This window comes from Pseudorca crassidens, chromosome 12, assembly GCF_039906515.1.
Source record: "Pseudorca crassidens isolate mPseCra1 chromosome 12, mPseCra1.hap1, whole genome shotgun sequence".
Lineage (NCBI taxonomy): Eukaryota > Metazoa > Chordata > Mammalia > Artiodactyla > Delphinidae > Pseudorca > Pseudorca crassidens.
In genome coordinates, this window is record NC_090307.1 from 53,678,088 (window position 1) to 53,699,612 (window position 21,525).

The window sequence follows — 21,525 nt, forward strand, 5'->3', positions numbered from 1 at the left end:
TCTGCCCATGTTTTAATCAGGTTTTTTTTTTTTGATGTTGAGTTGTATGAGTTCTCTGTATATTTTGGGTATTAACTCTTTACTGGTTATATCGTTTGCAAATATCCTCTCCCATTCAGTAGGTGGCCTTTTTGGTCATCTTTTTAAAGTGACACTTTCTGGGTTTTAGTATATTTAGAAGGCTGTGTAACCATCACCACTGTCTAATTCTAAGACATTTCCTTCAGTCTCCCCAAAACTTGATACCCAATTTCCCCATTTCCTTCTCCTCCAGCTTCTGGCAACCAATAATCTACTTTTGTCTCAATAGATTTGCCTATTCTGAACTGTATTTTTTTTTAATGTTTATTTATTTATTTAGCTGCATCGGGTCTTTGTTGTGGCATGTGGGATCTTCATTGCAGCATGTGGGATTTTTCGTTGTGGCGCATGTTGTGGCATGTGGGCTCTTCGTTGTGGCATGGGCTTCTCTCTAGTTGTGGCGTGTGGGTTTTCTCTTCTCTAGTTGTGGCGCAGGCTCCAGAGTGCGTGGCATGCAGGCTCTCTCATTGAGGAGCACGAGCTCAGTAGTTGTGGCGTGTGGGCTTTGTTGCCCCACAGCGTGTGGGATCTTAGTTCCCTGACCAGGGATTGAACCCACATCCCCTGCATTGGCAGGCGGATCCTTAACCATTGTGCCACCAGGGAAGGCTGTGTATTTTTATTTCTCTTGGTAAATAGAGAAATACTTGCGTATGTATATTTCTTTTGGTACATACGTAGGAGAATTGGGCCATATGGTAACCATATAACATTTTGAGGATCTGCTGAACTACTTTGCAAAGTGGCTGCACTGTTTTACAACTCCACGAGCACTGTTACAAGGGTTCTAATTTCTCCTCATTCTCACCAACACTTGTTCTTATCTGTCTTTTTAGCCATCCTAGTGGGTATGAAGTGGTATTTCATTGTGGTTTTTGATTTACATTTCCCTAATAGGTAATGATGTTTGTTGGCCATTTATATATATCTTCAGAGAAATGCCTATTCAATCAATCCTATGTCCATTTTTAAATTGGTTCATTTGTCTTTCTCTTCTTGAGTTGTAATAGTTGTTTATATATTCTGGAGATGAGTCCCTTATCAGATATATGATATGCAAATATTTTCTACCATTTTATGATTGTCCTTTCATCTTCTTAGTATTCTTTGAAGCACAGAAGTTTTTAATTTTGAACTCCAAATTATATATCTTTTTTCCTTGTCACATATCTAAGAAACAGTATCCTCATCCAAGGCCACAAAGATTTAGGCCTGTATTTTCTTTCAAGAATTTATAATTTTAGTTCTTATATTTAGGTCTTTGATCCATTTTAAGTAAATTTTTGTGTATGATGTGAGGTAGAATCCAACTTCATTCTTTTCAATGTGGATATCCAATTGTTGCAGCACCATTTATTAAAGAGACTTTTCTTTCCCATTGAATGGTCTTGCCACCTTTGTCAAAAATGATTGATCATAAATGTGAGGGTTTGTGTCTGGACTCAGTTCTTTTCCATTGGTCTCTTATGCCGGCAACCCACTGTCTGGAATACTGTAGATTTGTTGTAAGTTTTGAAATAAGGAAATGTGAGTTCTATAAATTTGTTCTTTTTTAAGATTCTTTTCACTATTCAGTGTCTCTTGCATTTTCATATGAATTTTAGGACCAGCTTGTTAATTTTTGCAGAGAAGCCCAGTATAGATCAATTTGGAGAGTAATGCCGTTTTAGCAATATTAAGTCTTCTGATTCATAAACATGGGATGTCTTTCTGTTTACTTAAGTAGCCTTTAATCTCTTTCCACAACGCTCTATAGTTATCATTTTTTAGGTCTTGCATGTCTCTAAATTTAATCCTAAGTATTTACTCTTTCAGTGTTATTGCAAATGGACTTGTTTTCTAAATTTCATTTTGAATTGTTCATTGCAAGTGTATAGAAATACAATTAATTGTTTAATATCGATCTTATGTCCTACAAACTTGCTGAACTCATTCTTTATTAGATCTAATAGTTATTTTGTGAATTCCAGAGGATTTTTGTATATAAAAGATCATGTCATCTGTAAAAAGAGATAATTTTACTTCTTCCTTTCCAATGTGGTTGCTTCTTATTTCTTTTGCTTGTCTAATTTTCCTGTTTTAATAGAAGAGGTGTGAGCAGACGTAGCCTTATTACCCTGTTCCTGATCTCTGAGGAACAGTTTTCAGTCTTTTTTTTCCATTAACTTTGATGCCTTTTGATGCTCTTTATCAGGTTGAGGAAGTTCCTTCTATTTAGAGTTGTTGAAGTATTTTTATCGTGAAAAGATGATGGGTAAATGTTTTTAAAACTATGATTGCTTTTTATAAGACAATTATTTTTAAGTTTCTAGAATATACAGCATTACCTAAAAAGTTTTTATTCAAATTTTGACAGGTTTTTCCAATTTTAATGATTAAAAATAATATACTTTTTTTTTTTACCCTTCTACTCCCCCCCCCCTTTTTTAATAGGAGTAATTTTATATATGGCTCATACTTGAGTAAAGAAGAAATTGCTTTCTCAGATCCTACTCCTGATGGAAAACTGTTTGCAACACAGTACTGTGGCACTGGTCAGTTTCTGGTATATAATTTTATTAATGGACAAAATAGCACCTAAAATAAATTCATGCCTGCAGTCCAGAAGACATCTACTGAAGAGAATGGATTGGTTGCTGACTTTAACCAGGAACTAGGGCCATTTTTATTACAATGAACTCAGGACTGGCAACAACTCTAAGGTTGTTCCATTTTCATAAAATTGGAAAAAATGCAGTAATTGCTTATTGTTGTTTTGTTTTTTAAAGAAGATATTTTATTATCTTTTACAGAAATTTATGATTGATGTATTTTATCTATAGTTATTTAGACATGTTTACATGCAGCAGATAATTGTTCATAGTGGACTGAAACTAATGCAAGGACTATGGTCTCAGTGATAAGTATATTTTGAAGTTCTTAATTATGGAAATATACCAGTGTAGCTTGGTACTGTATTTTTTTATATTGATCTGCTGATACCAGTTATAGTTTTAAAGATTGTATTTTCACAGAGTGGAAACCAATGTTTTTGCATTATTACTCAAGGAGGGTGTGATGTTACCTGTTTAGGAACTCAAAGCTAATTCTTAAAGGGTCTGGTATATAATTTAAAAGAATCCTCACAAAAAAGCAAAGCCGAACTTTTTCTTCCATTTCTCTCTTTCCGCTTCTTAACAGCAGCAAAAAGTGGAAGGTGGAAAAGAATTGAGGCTTTCCTTCTTGGAGAGCTGTAAGTGACTAGAATTAGAATGGTACCCTCTGGTTTATTTATTCTTTCATTCTGGTTTCACTTTTTAAAATAAATGGCAACTGGCACACTTCGGCTATTAACAGTCCCAAAGAGATTTATGAAAACCTGTGGAATAGTTGCAAGCTAAATATGGAGGACTTGGTATCTGCTTCGTTACTCCTCAGAAATACTACACTGGGTATATGCCCTCATTATTGGACTTCATTTTGATACTTGTCTATCCTTCATAGTGCCCTCTACTTTTAAAGGGTTTATATGTTGAAAAACTGCTGTGGCCTTTTATGACCTGTATATAATGTAGAATAAAATAATAAAATACTTGATAGCTTTTTCTAAGTGATAAATGTGATAATGGTGTATTATTATTGTGCTTTTTCAGGAAGTTTGTTAGTTTTGATACCTTGAAATAAGATTAAAACACTGGCTTCTTAAAAGGTAGTTTTCACCAGTTTGCCATAGGATAAGTATGTCAGTAACATCTCCAAAAGACAAGATCCTAACATCAGAATTTTCTGCTCTTTCAAAGAAATAAAGAGCCATGGCCCAAGAATGAAGCACCACTGTGATTTAACATAGATTAATTTTATGAGCCGAAATTAAAACCAGCTAAAAATTAGGGCTTTTAAACTATGATTAACAGACAGGTATATATTTTATCACCCTTAGATGTGTGCTTTTAAAATTAATAGAGTGGTGTAAGGCTCTGCAGTCTTTATAGGGTGGAGTGGTAAGGCAGTGTAAATTTTCCCCTCTGATTCATCATGATGGTCCAACTCTCAGCACTGCTTTTCTCTTTGGGCTTGAGACTCTTCTAGTTATCCCTGGTCTCAACGTTTGCCTGACAGGGACTGTAATTTTTTAAAAACAGGATGAAATTTTCAGGTGTAGTGTAGATGTCCTAGTAACTGTTAATCTCATAATACAGACGCAATTTCCATATAAGCAATAGTATGCTTCTTTGGGGAGCCAAACTTGGTGGTTTCAAGGGGACTTGGAAGTAGAGAGGCTATATTTATTGGTTGGTTTAAAGGTTACCATTACTAGGAAAACGGTTTTTCATGTTTGTATTAAAGACACAGCCCCTCAAATAAGTTTTACAATCTAGCTATTTCTCTAAGAACAGAATTATTAATAATATTTAACACTTGAATGTTTGCCATGTGTCATACCTTGTGTTTAGTGATGCATTATTTTATTTAATTATCATGACAACCCCATGAGGTAGAGTTTACAAGTGAGGAATCTAGAACTTAGACGATAATTAAGGGCTTACAGTAGCAGTCTTTGTGAAAGATGCTGAAAACTGAACTAAACCTATGATGTGTGGGTGAAGATGAGGAGACAGATGAACTCTGAGGAGATAAAACTGAAGAATTGATAGAGTTGATAACTGACCAGAGAAGGATCATGACAGGAGAATCTAGAGTAATTTTCATTTGGGTAATTGACTGAGAAGGGCATACTGGAGAATTAGGTTGGCAAGATTAGATGGGGAAGGATGTGTTCAGTTTTGCTCACAATTTTAAGGTGGTTGCAGAATCTCCAAGTGGAAATATCTATTTTGTATATAACTGAACATTGTAGATCTAGAGCTTGGAAAAAGTTTGAACTAAGCAAATTTATTTAGTTATTTGAAGGTTTAGAAGAGATCGCCACCCTGAGGTTTATGAACTGAGAGGGTAGGAGAGAGTATTGAGGAACACCTGAGAATGCACGTGCAAGGGAAGAACCATAAGAGAGTGGTAGAAACCAAGACTCAAAGAACGGTCGACACGGTCACACCACAGTTGAAGGCTGAAGAGTGATGATAGAAGAACGGTCTCTGTGGAGTGGTGGAGGCACTGGTGGACACAGTGAGTAAACACTAATGGCCACAGACATCGAAACAGGTTGATTCTGTAATTGCTGATTATATAAAGGCGCCTGTAAATTTTTTCTCAGCTACCCTTGAATAGTTGTTGGTCCATTATAAAAATGTCTAGTGTATGGACATTATAGGAACCACCAGTGTAGACAGGAACCATGAGCTCTTAGGGGTTATGCCCTTGTCTGCATGGACATACAATGGTTTTATTTCATTTTGTAAGCATTGTAAAAATCAGTATTTTACCAGTAAGTAACATGCAAGAGTGCATTTGGTATATCTACTAAAAGCATGTATTGTAAGAACAGTAAGTACGGTAGACATGCAGTGACATTTTAAACTTTTTTTAAAATTAATTAATTATTTTATTTTTGGCTGCATTGGGTCTTCGTTTCTGTGCGAGGGCTTTCTCTAGTTGTGGCAAGCAGGGGCCACTCTTCATCGCGGTGCGCGGGCCTCTCACTATCGCGGCTTCTCTTTTTGCGGAGCACAGGCTCCAGACGCACAGGCTCCAGACGCACAGGCTCAGTAGTTGTGGCTCACGGGCCCAGTTGCTCCGCGGCATGTGGGATCTTCCCAGACCAGGGCTCGAACTCATCCCCTTCATTAGCAGGCAGATTCTCAACCACTGCACCACCAGGGAAGCCCCACATGCAGTGATATTTTAATTGTTGCTTACTTTGCATGGCTGCCCAGCTAGGGCGTCTGGGTAGGAACACGGCCACATTCCTGCCTAGCTGTAGTTCATCGGCAGTTAAGATGGTTGAATTGATTTCTGGGATAGCGACTGCAGGCATACATATACCTTCTACCTGTTCTCATGGCTCTTGGGCCTTCTGGCAAATAAAGGGAAGATTCGGTCTTATAACAACAAAGAAGTGGTTAGAAAACTTTTTTTTATTTCTTATTATTCCACCTGCCGTCATAATCACTGAAGCACAGTTGACCCTTGAACAACATGGGGGTTACCCCACACAGTTGAAAATCAGGTATAACTTTACAGTCGGCTCTTCATATCAGCGGTTTGCATCTGTAGACTTAGCCAACCATGGATTGTGTAGTATCATAGTACATGTTTTTTTGGAAAAAATTTGTGTATAAGTAGACCCATGCCGTTCAAGCCTGTGTTGTTGAAGGGTCAACCGTAGATGCTTTCCTTAGCTTACTACTTGACAGTTAAGACATAAGGAATTTGTAGTTTGAATGGCTGTTTCCTTGGCGTCAGAAGTTCTTCCTGAAGTCATCATTAGTGACAATTTTTTTGTTTCTTTTTTGGGGTTTTGTTTTTTTCAGGGAAGCCAGTATTTGATTGTTTTATCAGTATTCTCTTAGACTCAGAGGAGGCTTATGGGCCAGTTGCCATGACTGAAGACAAGCCTGAGGAATGTTTGTTCCCTGATGTTGTTCAGCTCTACGTAGTTGAATACAAAGGTACAGCAGAGTTTCACAGCTGTTAGTCTTTCTAAGGCAGCTGCTTTGGATCCTTTATCCTGAATCTGTCATCATACTTAAAATAGTTATTGCCCCTCCTGAGGTAACAGCCAGGGGCCTCTGGCCCTGAAGAATACTTCTATGGTTCTATATCAGTCTGTTATTTTAGCACTCTTGCTAATAATAGAACTGAAAGGCATTTCTTTTCCCCTGGAATAACAAGTTAACTCTCAAAAGTTGGTGAAATAACACCTTTAGGGTTATACTGCACAGTTCTACCAACCCAAAGTCTGCTTCTCAGGACACGAAAGTGAGTACAGTTGCCATCTGTAAAATAAAAGATTGGGGATGTACCGTGAATATTTCTAACGTCTCTTTAATAATCATTTCTAGAGCTGTTATTCATAATTGTGGCATCTGCAAATGGGCATGGTATGTAGATACCTTATACGTGTGTATCTTCTTTGGATAAGCTACAGATTTTCAGTGAACAAATATTTACTTTTTTGGACTGTTATGCCAGAAGAATGTCTTAGAGTCATCCAACCTATGACACGTGGACTTCTAGCCTTTCTTGGACATTGCCGTAGTCAGCTTATTCCATTTTTGAACATACCAGAACATGTAAAGAAAACAAGCTTTCTCTTTGGGGGGGTGGGAGAGAATTTTAATACATTCACCAAATTAAAGGACAAGAACATACTGTAGACACAACTTAAGACAATTTAGAATCACAAACAAAATGTGAGGTAGACTGACTAGTGAAATTCACCAAATTTTGGTTAAGAAAATTTTACAGTAATAAAGTAACACAGGTGCCTCCTTTCCTAAAAATCACAAAAAGCATTTGCATAAATTACAGCCAAAAAAATTGAATACAACAATTCTCATTGTAATTTTAGTTTACATTCAGTATTAACCTGTGTGAACTGTCAATATGTGGCAAGGTTCAACAGGTCTATAGGTCAGTTATTATGCAGGCCTAGTGAACACATTCACACCACAATATTCTTAAGGGATGGCAAGGCTCGAAGTGGAACACACCAAGGTACGTATTAACCAGTCATGGTGTCCTGTGCTTGTGCAATTTTATCCTTGCAGGAGAACGACCTAACATTCTCTAAAGAATTATACTGATAAGGTGATTTTAAAAGATCCAAACCTTAGTAAGATAGGCATTGAAAAGAATAAGCAGGTCAATTTGAATTCTCCATCACTGGGGTGATGGGCTTTTGGCTTTATTCTGGCATTTCTCTTCCCCAGAGTTAAACAGTATTTAAGAGATCATAAGCATTTGATTTTTCAGAGTGCAGCCCTAACTAATGTGGGGTCCCCTCAGGTCAAGTAACTACAAAAAATTTTCCTTTCCTTAGACTATGAAGCCATAAAGCCTGAAGAAACCCTGAGAGGCCATCTGCTCCAGGTACAACTGTTTTAGGATTATTTCAAGTATTTTATTTGCCCTATAAATATTTTTGGAATATTGCACAAATAGTTGGTTTCTTGATATCGTCTGCGTTAGGCCCTTTCAACAAAACAGGAACAACGGAAATGCATTGATATCTAAATCAGCCTGCCTCAGAACGTACCTCTTTGCCAAAAATTCTGCTGTACTAAAATTGAGTATTTTTAAAGCATCTATAAGGCAGGTCCTCTTTCAAGGTCAGTTAAAAATGGAGTTTAAAGGAATTGTTCATTTCAAGAGACATTTAAAGCATCATAAGTAGCTACATTAAAACCAAGAGATCTGAAACCATTTTCAGATTAGTACATGCCATCTTTTCACTAGCTGTAAACTCCTTGTTATCACAAACTAATAAAGCTGGTCAGTTAACACTGTTTGTTCTAAGTAAATGCAGGCTTCAGGCCATAAATATGACATCGATTCAAGTTAAAAATGGCCATTTAAAGTGGGAATAAAGTGGTACATACGGGCTAATGAGAAAAATGTCAAGAGATTGTTTAATGATGAGAAGTGGAGTAATTTAAGAGTAAGCTTCCAAAAGACCTAGTTTGTTCTAGAACATTTTCTAAAAATCTGTTTTTGATTAAAATATGTGGTAAAAAATCTGTAGAAACTTATGCCTCCTACTTTTGATACTGAACAGAGACCCCCTGTTGATTTTAATGAGTCAAAGAGACTTACTGGCATCTTCTTTAACACACGCACACCCCACTGGTACGATTAAGTAAAACAGCCTCTCTTTCTACGGCTCTGTTTCCCATTTCAGCAATTTCTGTGGTGGTGTCAGTATAAGGCAGCTAATATTCATTCAGTGTATCTTTTAAAGGAAACTTCGCTTTAGTCTTTGAGAGGAAAGAAACTAGTTCCACTTCACACAGAAGCTAAGCCTGCCTGACATTTAGCTTTGCTGGTGCCAACTGCTAAATTCCAACCAAACAGGGTGGGTGTGGGGTGACTGCTGAAAGCTTCTGAATTGGCTCAACTACTGAATCAGGCTCTCCTTGTGTAAGATTAATCACTGTTCATATTCTCACAGGCGTGCTTAAGAGACTGAAAACAAAGAATGGATAAAGCAAAAGAACTTAAGCCAGGAGAAGCTGCATGAATACACACAATGCCTGCTCTGCATTTACTAATTTGTTTGTTCAGTTTAAATAGTAAACTTTTAACTCCTGTGGAAATTTTGCCAAAAGTTTCAATACATACAAGATTATAAATCTTAAACTAACACTGCACAGAGAAAGACAAAGCTACTTCTTTTTTTTTTTTAAATACAAATATCTTCCACATTCTATCATTTCAGACCCCTGAGTAATACTGTACCAAAGTACAGATCTGAAGAGAAACTGAGGGTTCAGGCCTCAAACGTTAATCTTCAATTAATTCCACACCAACGGTGTGAGTCTCACGTAACACATTCAGGCTAGCTAATGCTGAGAGTCAGTTCCCCCCCCCCTCCCCCGACACAGCATAGTAAAAAAACAATGCAGACTCCCTGTGGCCTCTCCAAAGCATAATCCTCCTCAGCCCCCCGTAGGCAGACCACGTCTTAAGTAATTGCATAACTACCTAGGGTGGAGTTAACCTGAATTTAAGTCCTGAAATTGGAACTGAAGGAGAGTGATGCCCCCCAGGGATCTAGGTCAGATTTGGGGGGGTTCTTTGGAGAAGAGACAAATATGTTGCACTTGGCTCCACAGTGATTGTACTTTAAAGGAAAAAAGCATCCTTAATCGTTACTACCCCACCCCACCTAGGCATCCCTTTGCTGGTTTTGGTCTCTTCCAAAGCTCATACGTGACGTCCGGTAAGAAAGTAGAGGGGCTTGTCATCGGCGCTGTTAGCAGTTTGAAACTCGTCTCGGAGGCGGAACTGCCACTCGTCCTCTAGCTCTAAGCGCACAATCGTCTGGCGTAAGGAACTTCGGTCTTGGCAGATGACACACAGAGTAGCACCTTCAGGAAGAGAGCAGCAGTGTGTCTTAGGCTCAGGGATTGAAATGATGAAGAATCTTACCACCTCCCTCTGATTATATCCCCTAAACTAACACATGTGAGAACCAACATACAAAGTAACCTATCAGATTTGTTCATTGTACTGTTTATTTTGAATAAAGTAGTTATTACAAATTCAAAAGTTTAAAAGAGTGTAAAGTAAAAGCCCTCCTAACCACACCCCCCCTTCCCCTGTAGTAACCAGTGTTAAAACCCACGTCCTAACGTTTCATGTGTCCCTGTAGAGCAGGTGTTCTCAACCTTGGCACTGTGGGCCAGACAATCCTACTGTGGGAGCTGTCTTGCTCTTGTAGGATGTTTAGCAGTGTCCTTGGCTTCTACCCACTCTGTGCCAGCAGCACCCCGCCCTGTGACAACGTAAAATGTCTCCAGATACTGCCAAGCGTCCCCTGGGACGCTCCCTCCCACCCCCAACGCACGCGCACAGCTCCATATGTGTTTTACACACACAGAAGTAAATACAGTTTCTCCTGTTCTCATAAAAATGGTAGCATGCTGTACACAGCATGATGAACCTTACTTTTTTCCCACCGACCTCAGAGGTCGTCTTGTCAGGATTATTTGTGATGCTTAATCTGCAGTTTGTTCTTAGGCAAGTTTAACTCTTTGTATGGTGCATACTCATTGAAACGACTTCAGCTTCTATACCAGAATCATACCTCATTAACCTGATTTTTTTTTTTTTTTTTTTGTGGTACGCGGGCCTCTCACTGCTGTGGCCTCTCCCATTGCGGAGCACAGGCTCCGGACGCACAGGCTCAGGGGCCATGGCTCACGGGCCCAGCCGCTCCGCGGCATGTGGGATCTTCCCGAACCGGGGCACGAACCCGTGTCCCCTGCATCGGCAGGCGGACTCTCAACCACTGTGCCACCGGGGAAGCCCAACCTGATTTTTATTAAAATTAGATTATATGAGAAGCATCATTTCTTGTATTGCATCATTCCTTTCTAAAATTACTAGTGGCAAACATATTTAATATGGTCACAAACCTGGCTATATTTATCTGCATTTAGTGTTAACACTCCCCCATTTAAAAAATCAGTGGCCTGGTTTAAAAGTAAGATACTTAATTTACTGGCAAAATGATTGTTGAAGTGCCATTTTATATCTTTCCCACTGTATTTTGTCCAGTGGGAACTAATAGCATTCACAAGCAAGATGCTAAATTTGATTTACCTTTTAGAAACTTAAATTTCTTAAGAAGATCAGCACCTACAAAAGAGTCACAGAGGTACAAGAGGAGTCCACTGAAACACACCCCTTCACAGTTGACATTGCTGGAGTGGGGTCTGGAGCTGACGTAGCATATGGCCACCTGGAATCATCAAGCAGAAATAGCACAAGCATTTCAAAAGCAAGCAAAACCTCTGCATCTTCAGCTGAATGAAGTAGCGCCTTCCTTTTTAGCTGTCCATCTCAGGGTCAGGTAAAGGAGACACCTTCCGCACCCACCCCCGACCCGGCACGCGGGATCCTAGCTCCCCGACCAGGGATTGAACCCGTATCCCCTGCAGTGGAAGTGCAGAGTGCTAACCAGTAGACCGCAGGGAATTCCCAGTTTTTTTAATTGAAACTTCAATGGGCTGGTTAGTTAAGCTTTGTACTCCCTTTATTTTGTGTGTCAAGTTTTAACGTATTTAAAGCTTATTTATTTCTCATAATAAAGGACAGTTATGAGAGAAATTAATAGAAGCAAATCAAGCCCCTCTATCTAAAAAGAGTATCAGCCCCTTCCCCTTTACCTCTGGTCCAATGTTAAGGTAGCAGTCGATGGCCAACACGGGACTCTTGAAGTTATGGATAGCTTTGGGGAAGAGTTTGTATGAGGCGTGCTGAAGGAACTTCTCCAGGAGAAACTGTGCAGGGGCTGCCAGTAGTGTGTGTTCGCTGTCGGGAGCACAGACATACTGAAGGGGCAAGATGGGTGCTAAGCTCTCTGACACCTGAAATCAGAGCCAAGATCATGGGAAAATGGGTCTGTCACTATGTGAAACTGGCAAGGAAAGCACTGCATTGCATCCGAACAATCCACAAGTAACAGTAGCACAGAGACAGAGACCAGGCTCAAATGTAAGTCTGTCCTTCTTGGGTTCTGAAATTTTTTTCTCTTGGAAATAGCACAGTTGGATTTAACATAATTTATACACAGTAAGGGCAGGAGCAAATGCAAAAGTAGGCTTCTTTGAAAGTTGGTGCATTTAGCATGTACACTGTAAGAACCAACAGGAAGCCTTTTATAGCGCTGCTGGATGTGGATGGGATAAAACCCCCCCCAAAAAAGCAAAGAGATTTCTAAGCTCCACTGGGGAGTCCACATGCTAAAAATGATTCCAGTAAATCTCTTAAACAGAAAAGGGTAGGCCCATGGAATTAACCCTTAACAGGTTCTGATCTGCCTTACTTTAAAAAAAAGACAACTGGCAAAGGACCGTGCGAGCAGCTTGATGTACACTTCTTTCATGTGTTACATAAAGAATGTAAAAATGTTAACTTTGCCAGTTTAAGAATATAGAAGACGTTTAGAAACTAAAGCTTTGATGGAGTTAAACCTTAAATCTAAAGAAAGGTAGTTTTGTTGAATTTTCAAAACTTATGTTTGGCTCTAGATGAGTCTTCAGTAAGGGAAACAAGAGTGCAGATTTGACATTAAGAACAGACTCCCTTGTGTTACTTTCAAGTGGCAAGTGCTTAATGCCAGTACCTGATAACAAAGATATTAATGAAAGATCATCTTATTTTCAAAAGTAGACTCAAGCTTGCAAACTTACCATGATCTTTGGTTTAATGATAAAGTCCCTTTGCCCTCCAACCTGAACATGTTTCTTCATGAGACTGAAGTTATTAAAGCGGCAGATGAGCAGGCCACTACTGTTCGTTCTCAGGTTAAAGTCAACGTCTTCACAGAAATACCTGAATTATAATCACAACGATAGGTTTCCTTGACTACCTGTCACATCTCAACTATGACAGTTAAACACAGAGAAATGTGTGGCAGGTATTGGGAGACAGCCTCAAACAAAATCAACCTTTCCCCCCTCAAGGAGCTGGCTCTCTTGACACTGGCCTGTGAACCTGTTGATTTGGGCATTAACAGCCACTAAGGAAGGAGGAAGTGAGGTGACTGTTCCCAGACATTCCACAGCGCCTTGCATTCCTGAACTGAAATACGAGCACACATTCTGTATATTCTTGTGGACCGCACTGCAGAGCTGCTCCCGGTTTTAAAATCCTGGCTGCAAACAGGATAAAGCATCCGCCAGATTTAAAACACAGAAGTGAAATAGCTACAGAACATTCTAATAGCTACAGGGTTGGGGGTTGACATAAGAGGGACTCTATGGCCTCTGACATTCTTCCTTGGCCATTTCAGATTGTCCAAGATGTGGGCATAATTTGTTCAGGGGGCAAGGCCAGGGCTAGCTGGCTTTTCCCTACAGGAGCCAGATCTCAGGGTCTTGCTAACATCTGGGGAAGAGATTACCTTCTGAGTTCTGAGGGTAAATGAAAGGTTAATCTTGAATAGGTTTACGGGTCCACACACCGATTTCTGTTGATAAAAAGTTTTGGCCCTGTTTCAGTTTTTACTGAATAATAAGATGGCCAAAATATGTTCTCTAAGCATTTCATGTTGCAGCACCTATCATTAAGGGTCTGGGTCAGTTTGAAGGCTGATGAAGGGGCACTTTGGGGCTTATGATCCCCCTTTCTCTGTCCATATAAAGAGAGTCTCAGTTTCTCAAAGACAGAGACAGGAATAAAAACATGGCTGAGGCTAGACCTGGGCAGAAACAATCAGTAAATGCCGGGATCACATACATCCAGAAGGCCTGACTTACCTGTTGAAGTCATACTGCACATTCTGAGTCAAGTCTATGTTGAGGAGAATGAAGTCGTGCACGTGGCACCTAGAGAACGGGGCCTTCAGGCTCTGAGAAGTCAGCTTGCTGCTCCATTTCTGTATGCCCAGGATTGCGTAGTGGATGATTTTCGGTGTTGCTTCAATATGCTGCAAGACACTCTTCAAGGACACATTCTTACTGGAAACTCCTGTTTCCATGGGCTGGCTATGAAATGTAGAGTTAGTTTACATAAGATACCACTATTACTGAAGAGAGGGTCACTTATGAAGAGCTAACCGCACTGTACAGTATTAATACCTGAAGGATACAGTTAGCTGATTGACTTTATATTAGTCTGGAATGGAGAAGGATGTCAAGCCCGGTTTTCATGCTGCCTGTCACTGCTAACCTAGGGAAGCTGCCTTCTGGGGGCCGGGCTGATCACTTAAAGGCAGAGAGTGAAATCCAGCCCATTTCAAAGTGAGTAATGAACAGGGAGTCACCAAAGAGAGGTAGCCAGAGATTAGAAGCACACAAGTATACTTCCCAGTTCTGGTAATTACGGAATAATAAAGGAATATTTGAAAACTTCACGGGCTTCAAATCCACAGGGGAAACAAGGGCACAAAATCGTAATGCCTGAGCTGGAAGGGTCTAGAGACCATCTGGCACAGTGTTTCACTGGGGCTGTGAACATTCGGGGCCATTTACTGCATAGGACTTCTCCAGGCTTAGCATTTCATGGTCCCCATGGATTCCTGTCACCTCTGCCCCAGGAGGAGAACCACTGATTTGGGCCCAGCCATAATTTTTTATGTGATAGAATTGAGACAGAGGTGAAGTAACTTTCCCTTTTCATCCAGACAGTTAGGAAGCAGAGCTGGGGCTAAAAAGCAGGTCTCCTGATTCAGAAGCCAGTGGTCTTTCTAAATAAACCATAGTGTCTTTCAACAGACTTTTATAGCAAACCTGAGCTGTGATGCACAAATGGTCCAGGAATTTAATGGCAGGCTGAGTGTCTAAATTAAACAATTCCTAAGCCACCACAAAATGTGCTAGTGAGAGTAGTCTCACAGATGATTGTTTTGCTCTGGAAAGCTGTACCTCTCTTATTTACTTCCCTGTGCAATGACAGCCAAGGAGAGTGTCTTCTCAATGACACTGTGTCACACTCCTAGAACTGCGTAGGAAGCACCACTACCTGCTCTGCTCCTGAACACTGTGAATGTTCCATAGGACACACGAGTCATCCATTACAACGATGAAAGGCCAGACACACTGGCGTTTAACTCCCAGCTCTTCCAGGCGGTTCCTCTCCAGCTCCAGGTTGTGATATGACAGCTCCTTAATAAGAAACCTGGCAGCACCTGAAAGGCAACACAACCAAGGCTTGTACATCCTTCACTCAGGCTTGGCTGAGGCCCTGCACACGGCTCACACGCTCTCCGTAAGCATGCGTGTTCACGTGGTGACCATGCACATGGATGGGGGTCAACCAAATGTTCAGAGCAGTGGCTCTCAACCATCAGTGTAGATAAGAATCACCCAGGAAGTCTGTTTAAAATGCAGATTCCTAGAACCCACCACCAGAGGTTCACTCTCGTAAGTCTGATGAGGGGCCAGAAACCAGAGATGTCTTTGCAGGTGATTCATGAACTACACTTCAAGGAGTACTACAAGAATCCAGCTTCCCTGATAGGACAAATGATACCACATAGAGGAGATACTTACTACTGGTTTCTTAGAGCCATGATCAGATTCTCAGCAGCCGCCACTTGCATGTCCTGCACTAGGGAGCCACCAGGGCTGCAGTAGTGGGTATGGCACTTACACTAATGTGTCCCCTGCTTTAGGTACCTTTAGGAAACTGGCAGCAGTGTCTTTGAAGAAGACTCTGGAAACTGGTATCCTTTCCCTAGGTCTGCTTTTTTGTAAGAGGCATGTGGTACAGTAAGTAAGAGACAAGACTGGAGCCAAGCTGCTTCAGTTTGAATTCTGATTCCACTGCTTTCTAGCTGTGTGACAGTGAACAAGTTAACTCCCCTGTGCCTAGGCTTCCCCACCTGTAAGAAGGCGATGATAATGTCTACTTCATAGGATTGCTGTTTGGTGCTCAGGACAGTGCCTAGCACTTGGTAAGTACTCAGTGAGTGTTAGCGATTATTAAGATGATGATCATCAGGAATTAGCCAGGTTTTATGAGTGGGCCACCCTAAAATGAAACACAATGTAGATGATAATGAAATAAAGAGGCTAAAAAATCCCATTAAGTCTATGAAGGAGCCAGGAAAACAGTTTGAATAGGTCAAGGGTAATACTAGGATTTAGGAAAATCTACCTTTCAATAGCACTATGTATAACAGTTTGCATTCTCAACATAAGGACCATATATGAAAAGCCCACAGCTAACATACTCAACGCTCAAAGACTGAAAACTTTTCCTTTAAGATCAAGAATAGGACAAGGATGCTCACCTTTATCACTTCTATTTAACATAGTACTGGAAATCCTAGCCAGAGCAATTACACAAGAAAATGAAAGTCACCCAAGTTGGAAAGTAAAATTATCTCTTTGCAGACATGATCCTATATGTAGAAAACCCTAAAGATAACATGCATACTTAGAATAAATGAATTCAGCGAAGTTGCAAACACAGAAACAATATACACAAATCAGTTGTGTTTCTATATACTAACAACAAACAATCTAAAAGGGAAATTAAGAAAAGTTCCATTTTCAATAGCATCAAAAGAAAATACAGGGCTTCCCTGGTGGCGCAGTGGTTGAGAGTCCGCCTGCCGATGCAGGGGACACAGGTTCGTGCCCCGATCCGGGAAGATCCCACATGCCGCGGAACGGCTGGGCCCGTGAGCCATGGCTGCTGAGCCTGCGCGTCCGGAGCCTGTGCTCTGCAATGGGAGAGGCCACAACAGAGAGAGGCCCGTGTACCGCAAAAAAAAAACAAAACGAAAAAAAAAGAAGTACAATACTTGGGAATAAATGTTAAGCCAAGGAGGCAGAAGACTTGTACACTAAAAAGTACAAAACACTGCTGAAGTAAAGACAAATAAATGGGAAGACATCCCATGTTCATGGATTGCAAAATGTAATATTAAGACGTCAATATCACACAAAGCAATCCACATATTTAATACAATCCCTGTCAAAATATCAGGGTTGTTTTGTTTTTTTTTTTCCAGAAATAGAAAAATCCAACTTTAAATTCACATGGAATCTCAAGGGGCTCTGAATGGCCAAAACAATCTTGAGAAAAGAACAAAGTTGGAGGTCTCACATTGACTGATTGCAAAACTACAGTAATCAAAACAGTGTAGTAGTGGCACATAGACCAATGGAATAAGAATATAGAGCCCAGAAGCATACACTTGTATATATGGTCAAATGATTTTTGACAAGAATGCCAAGACCATTCAATGGATAAAGGATACTTTCTTCAACAAATAGTGTTGGGAAAACTGGATATCCACATGCAAAAGAATGAAGTTGGACCCTTATATAAAAAAATCAAAATGGATCAAAGAGCTAAAACTATAAAACTCTTAGAAGAAAACATGGGGGAAAGCTTGATGATGTTGGTTTTGGCAGTGATTTCTTGGATATGATACCAAAAGCATAAGCAACGAGAAAAAAGCTGGACTACATAAAAATTTAAAACTTCTGCACAAAGAATGCAATCAACAGTGAAAAGGCAACCTATGGAATGGGAGAAAATATTTACAAACCTTATCTGATAACGGGTTAATATCTAGAATATATACAGAACTCCTACAAGTCAACAACAATAAAAACTTTACTAAAAAATAGATTCTCCAAAGAAGATATACAAATAGCCAACAAGCAAATGAAAAGATGATCAACATCACTAATCATTAGGAAAATGCAAATCAAATCACAATAAGATACCATCTCACCCATTAGGATGCCTACGAACAACAACATCAAAAATTCCCAGAAAAAGCAAGTGTTGGCAAAGGTGTTAAAACTGGAACCATTTTGCATTGTTGGTAGGAATGTAAAATGGTACAGACATTATGAAAAACAACATGCCAATTCCAAAAAAAAAAAAAAACGGCATTACCACGTGATTAAGCAATACTACTTTGGGGTTTATACCCAAAAGAATTGAAAGCAGGGTTTTGAAGAGATTTGTGTTCATGTTCATAGTAGCATTATTCACAACAATCAAAAGGTGAGGAGCAGACTAAGGGTCCCTCAGTGGGTGAATGGATAACAAAAATGGGGAGTTAGCCTTGAATGGTACTGAGTTTCAGCTCTGCAAGATGAAGAGAGTTCTGGAGATTGGTTGCATAACAATGTGAATATACTGAACACTACTGAACCATACACTTAAAAATGGCTAAGATAAATTTTGTGGTTTTTTACCACAGTAAAAAAAAATTTGTTTATTTTATTTGCATGTATGTTGGTTTCTCTGCCCAGATTATTACAAAAATGGTAAAACTGGCACTAAACAAATTCAGTCAGATCTGGGATGAGGGAACTTTTTCTCCTAAAGGTCAGTTAGGCACAGAAAGGTATAGTTTGAGGGTCATATGCATATAGAAAAAGATTTTAGATAGTTTGGAGATATATTGTTTGGGGGAGGATAAAGGACCAGAAATATATGAAAGTCCTAAGTCATCTGATATTGTGATAAACATGGGAAATTGCATTCAAAACAAACCAGTTTGGGAAAATATTTTAATCCCATATTAAGGCTAAAGTTTAAGGACATGAAAAGGAATGGAATGGAGAACAAGAAAGGAAGAGACCTAAGAAGAAAGGGAGAGAGAGACCTGGAGAGAAGGCCTGTGTGGATCCAGGGCACTACTCGGGTCTCGTCTGTGTTCACTCCAGCTCTGGGCTGGATGGTCTTCCTCTAAAGCTCTTGATCCTCAGCCCTCTGAGACTCTGCACTGAGATACCCACAGAAGCCAGTGGGAAGTGAGTTAGATGCAGGGAGTTACCAGACACTAGAGCTCTAGAACACTGGGTCCATGTGGAGGTTTCCTGCCTTCAGGAGGGAAAGGAAGGAGCTCTAGACCGCTCTCTCCAGTTCCTCCCCGGCTCTGTCAATACACTCAACAACCAGGTGCCGCCTCTGAGAAATCAGCCAATTGCTCTTAAACTCCTTGGGGAAAAGCAGGAAAGACTTCTTCCAGGCACTTTTAAGATAACTGCCGTAGGCAGTGATGATGCTTCCATTCCCCAGCTGCACAGAGCCCCCAAGAACTTGCTGTGTGCCTTTAAGATTAGTGATGCCCCTCAGAGATCCCTCCAGACCGGACTGTGAACTACTAACTCCCCTCCTCAGACTCTCCTCTTCACTGTGATGTTCCTGCTGCCAGCCTGCTGCAAGGAACATCTGCGGCCTATACTGGGAAAAGTCCCAATCCTTCCCAGGGTGCTCAACGTACCAGTGACTTCTTTGGTTACTAGTCCTCAAAAGTTAAAAATTCTGCAAAACTGCAGATCAAGAGAAATGAAAACTCATTTAAAGAGGAATGAAAAGTCCTTTGGTCTGCAGGGCAAGACACTATCCAGGGGCAGGGGAACCTCTGAAAGTTCATGCCTGGGGAATGGAGCTTAGTTTATCTTTCCAGCCCTTCCCCCCATCTGGGGGCCCCCTTACCCACGCCTGCATTATTGAACATGCCAGGAAGCACCAGCATGATGTGGTTGGGCCAGTACTTGCGGTACAGCGGCATCTCATATTCCTTAACCACCAGTAGGTGCAGGTGGCTGATGCCCTCCATGGCGTGAAAGAGGTTTAGGAGTCCGTGCTCATGGCGACCACTGGAAGGAGTGAAAATAGGGCTCTTGACCGCATTCAAATTCTGCTGAAAAAGGGAAAGAAAGGGCCAGAGACCAAAAAGAAATTAGAACCCTTAGATATCAGAAGCTTAGAGAACCTAATCTAATACCTGAGGCCTGTCAGTCCTTGTGTCCAGACGCTGTCACCCACCTTGTCTGAAACCAGGGGCAGCCGCATGCTCTCCAGGTGTTTGCCCTGCTTGCTGAAGATGAAATGACTCTCTTTGGATTTGGGAATGATGAAATAGAGCTGCACCTCTTCTCCCAGCATAGAGGAAGAGAACGTGAAGGCGTGAAGGGTGGAGTCGGACATCTGCGTTTGCAGAGAAGGGAGGGAATGTAAACTCACGGTTTGCAAACCTCCAGGCCACTCGTTAAGGCTGTTACTGAGAGAGGCAAACTAACCTGAACTTCTGCCTGCCACCAGACCTGCTGTGCGTGCAGTGTCGAGAGGGCTGGAAAGGCAGACGCCTCATCTTTTAGGGGCTGCCGCTGACCAGAGAGTCAAGCATCTCGCCCCTACACAGCCTCTCCGTGTGTGGAGAAATACCTGTTGCTGGAAACTATCTGCATTTCTCTCCTTCTTAGAACCACTGCTGCCCAGTCTTACGGAGGTCCAGTATATCGAGGGGATGTCCTGCCACGTAAACATTCCCAAAGGTGCCCAGGGGTAAACGCTTCTGTGTGGGTCAGGTCAAATGAATATCATTTATCTAAAACGCCTCTGTGGCCCCATCTTTCCTGGCTACAGTGGAAGCTGAAGATATCTGAACAGTCATTTAGCCTAGAACTCTGGCTTCCAGGAGAGACCTCTGACTCATCCAAGCCAAATATAAACCTGCTTTTTAAATTGCTGATAAGTTCACACACTCTCAGTAACCCATCCCGGTGAATGACTAAATAAAGGTCTTTACAATGCAGACAAGACTTGGCGTAATGAAAAGATATCATCACTTTTCAGCAGCCACTAGCATCCAGGTAGTTTTCCCAAGAGTTTTAACCTAAACATTACATTCATAGAGAAATAATATTGTAATTCTTCCCTTAAATTCTCCTTCATTCTGCTTCACAAGTATTGGAATTGACTACTTAGTACTGTAATCACACAGAAATTATTTAAATAGAGGGTTTTTAATAAATGTTCTAAAAACCGATGATTTATAGATCGGGGACTTGAATCCTCTATATTCTATAAAGCATTATGTGAGCTGATTTCAAACTATCCCACCAAAAGTTTTCAATAACACAAGAAAACAAATGGGGTATGAAAGGTAACTTGTACCAGAAGAGCAGAATGATCAGTATATCCCTCCTAGTACCCTGTGGGGAAAGAGTGAAGACCTGGTCCTCAAGAGCAGAAGCAAGTCTGGAGGGCATCCACTCAGCACATCCTATAGGGAGGAAGAGTTGTTCTAGGTGTTCAGAGCCAAATAATATAGAAGTCAAGAAGGTAAAGTAGGGGAAAGCTTATCCCCCCAAACAGGCGCTTGGATATGACCATCATTGGTTGCCTTTCCCATCTTTTGTGCTTAAAGACGCTCTGGCCAATAAGAAGCCAAGGGCTTCCCTAGTGCAGTGGTTGAGAGTCCTCCTGCCGATGCAGGGACATGGGTTCGTGCCCCGGTCCGGGAAGATCCCACATGCCACGGAGCGGCTGGGCCCGTGAGCCATGGCTGCTGAGCCTGTGCGTCCAGAGCCTGTGCTCCACAACGAGAGAGGCCGCAACAGTGAGAGGCCCGCG

The 21,525-nt window shown here is 40.9% G+C and overlaps 2 protein-coding genes across 8 annotated transcripts in view; one reads left to right on the forward strand and one right to left on the reverse strand.

The window, feature by feature from the left end:
• Nucleotides 1–21,525, forward strand: part of ESCO1 (establishment of sister chromatid cohesion N-acetyltransferase 1) — a 95,060-nt gene that overhangs the window by 68,570 nt on the left and 4,965 nt on the right. The window contains exons 13-14 of one of the 3 annotated variants that reach the window (XM_067699544.1): nucleotides 2,515–6,629; nucleotides 8,003–8,052. In XM_067699544.1, coding sequence (XP_067555645.1) covers nucleotides 2,515–2,662 — 148 coding nt within the window. In that variant the 3' untranslated portion in view covers nucleotides 2,663–6,629; nucleotides 8,003–8,052. Of the gene's footprint in view, nucleotides 1–2,514; nucleotides 6,630–8,002; nucleotides 8,053–9,130; nucleotides 9,362–21,525 lie in introns of those variants that run through there. The other 2 variants (XM_067699546.1, XM_067699545.1) reach the window with 2 other exon arrangements.
• Nucleotides 7,269–21,525, reverse strand: part of GREB1L (GREB1 like retinoic acid receptor coactivator) — a 262,351-nt gene continuing 248,094 nt past the window's right edge. For 2 of the 5 annotated variants that reach the window (XM_067699540.1, XM_067699538.1), the window contains 8 exons: nucleotides 19,936–20,097; nucleotides 19,603–19,810; nucleotides 15,151–15,316; nucleotides 13,947–14,174; nucleotides 12,879–13,020; nucleotides 11,853–12,053; nucleotides 11,287–11,425; nucleotides 7,269–10,049 (listed from right to left, as the gene is read on the reverse strand). In XM_067699540.1, the coding sequence (XP_067555641.1) occupies nucleotides 9,886–10,049; nucleotides 11,287–11,425; nucleotides 11,853–12,053; nucleotides 12,879–13,020; nucleotides 13,947–14,174; nucleotides 15,151–15,316; nucleotides 19,603–19,810; nucleotides 19,936–20,097 (1,410 nt within the window). In that variant the 3' untranslated portion in view covers nucleotides 7,269–9,885. Of the gene's footprint in view, nucleotides 10,050–11,286; nucleotides 11,426–11,852; nucleotides 12,054–12,878; nucleotides 13,021–13,946; nucleotides 14,175–15,150; nucleotides 15,317–19,602; nucleotides 19,811–19,935; nucleotides 20,098–21,525 lie in introns of those variants that run through there. The other 3 variants (XM_067699541.1, XM_067699539.1, XM_067699543.1) reach the window with 2 other exon arrangements.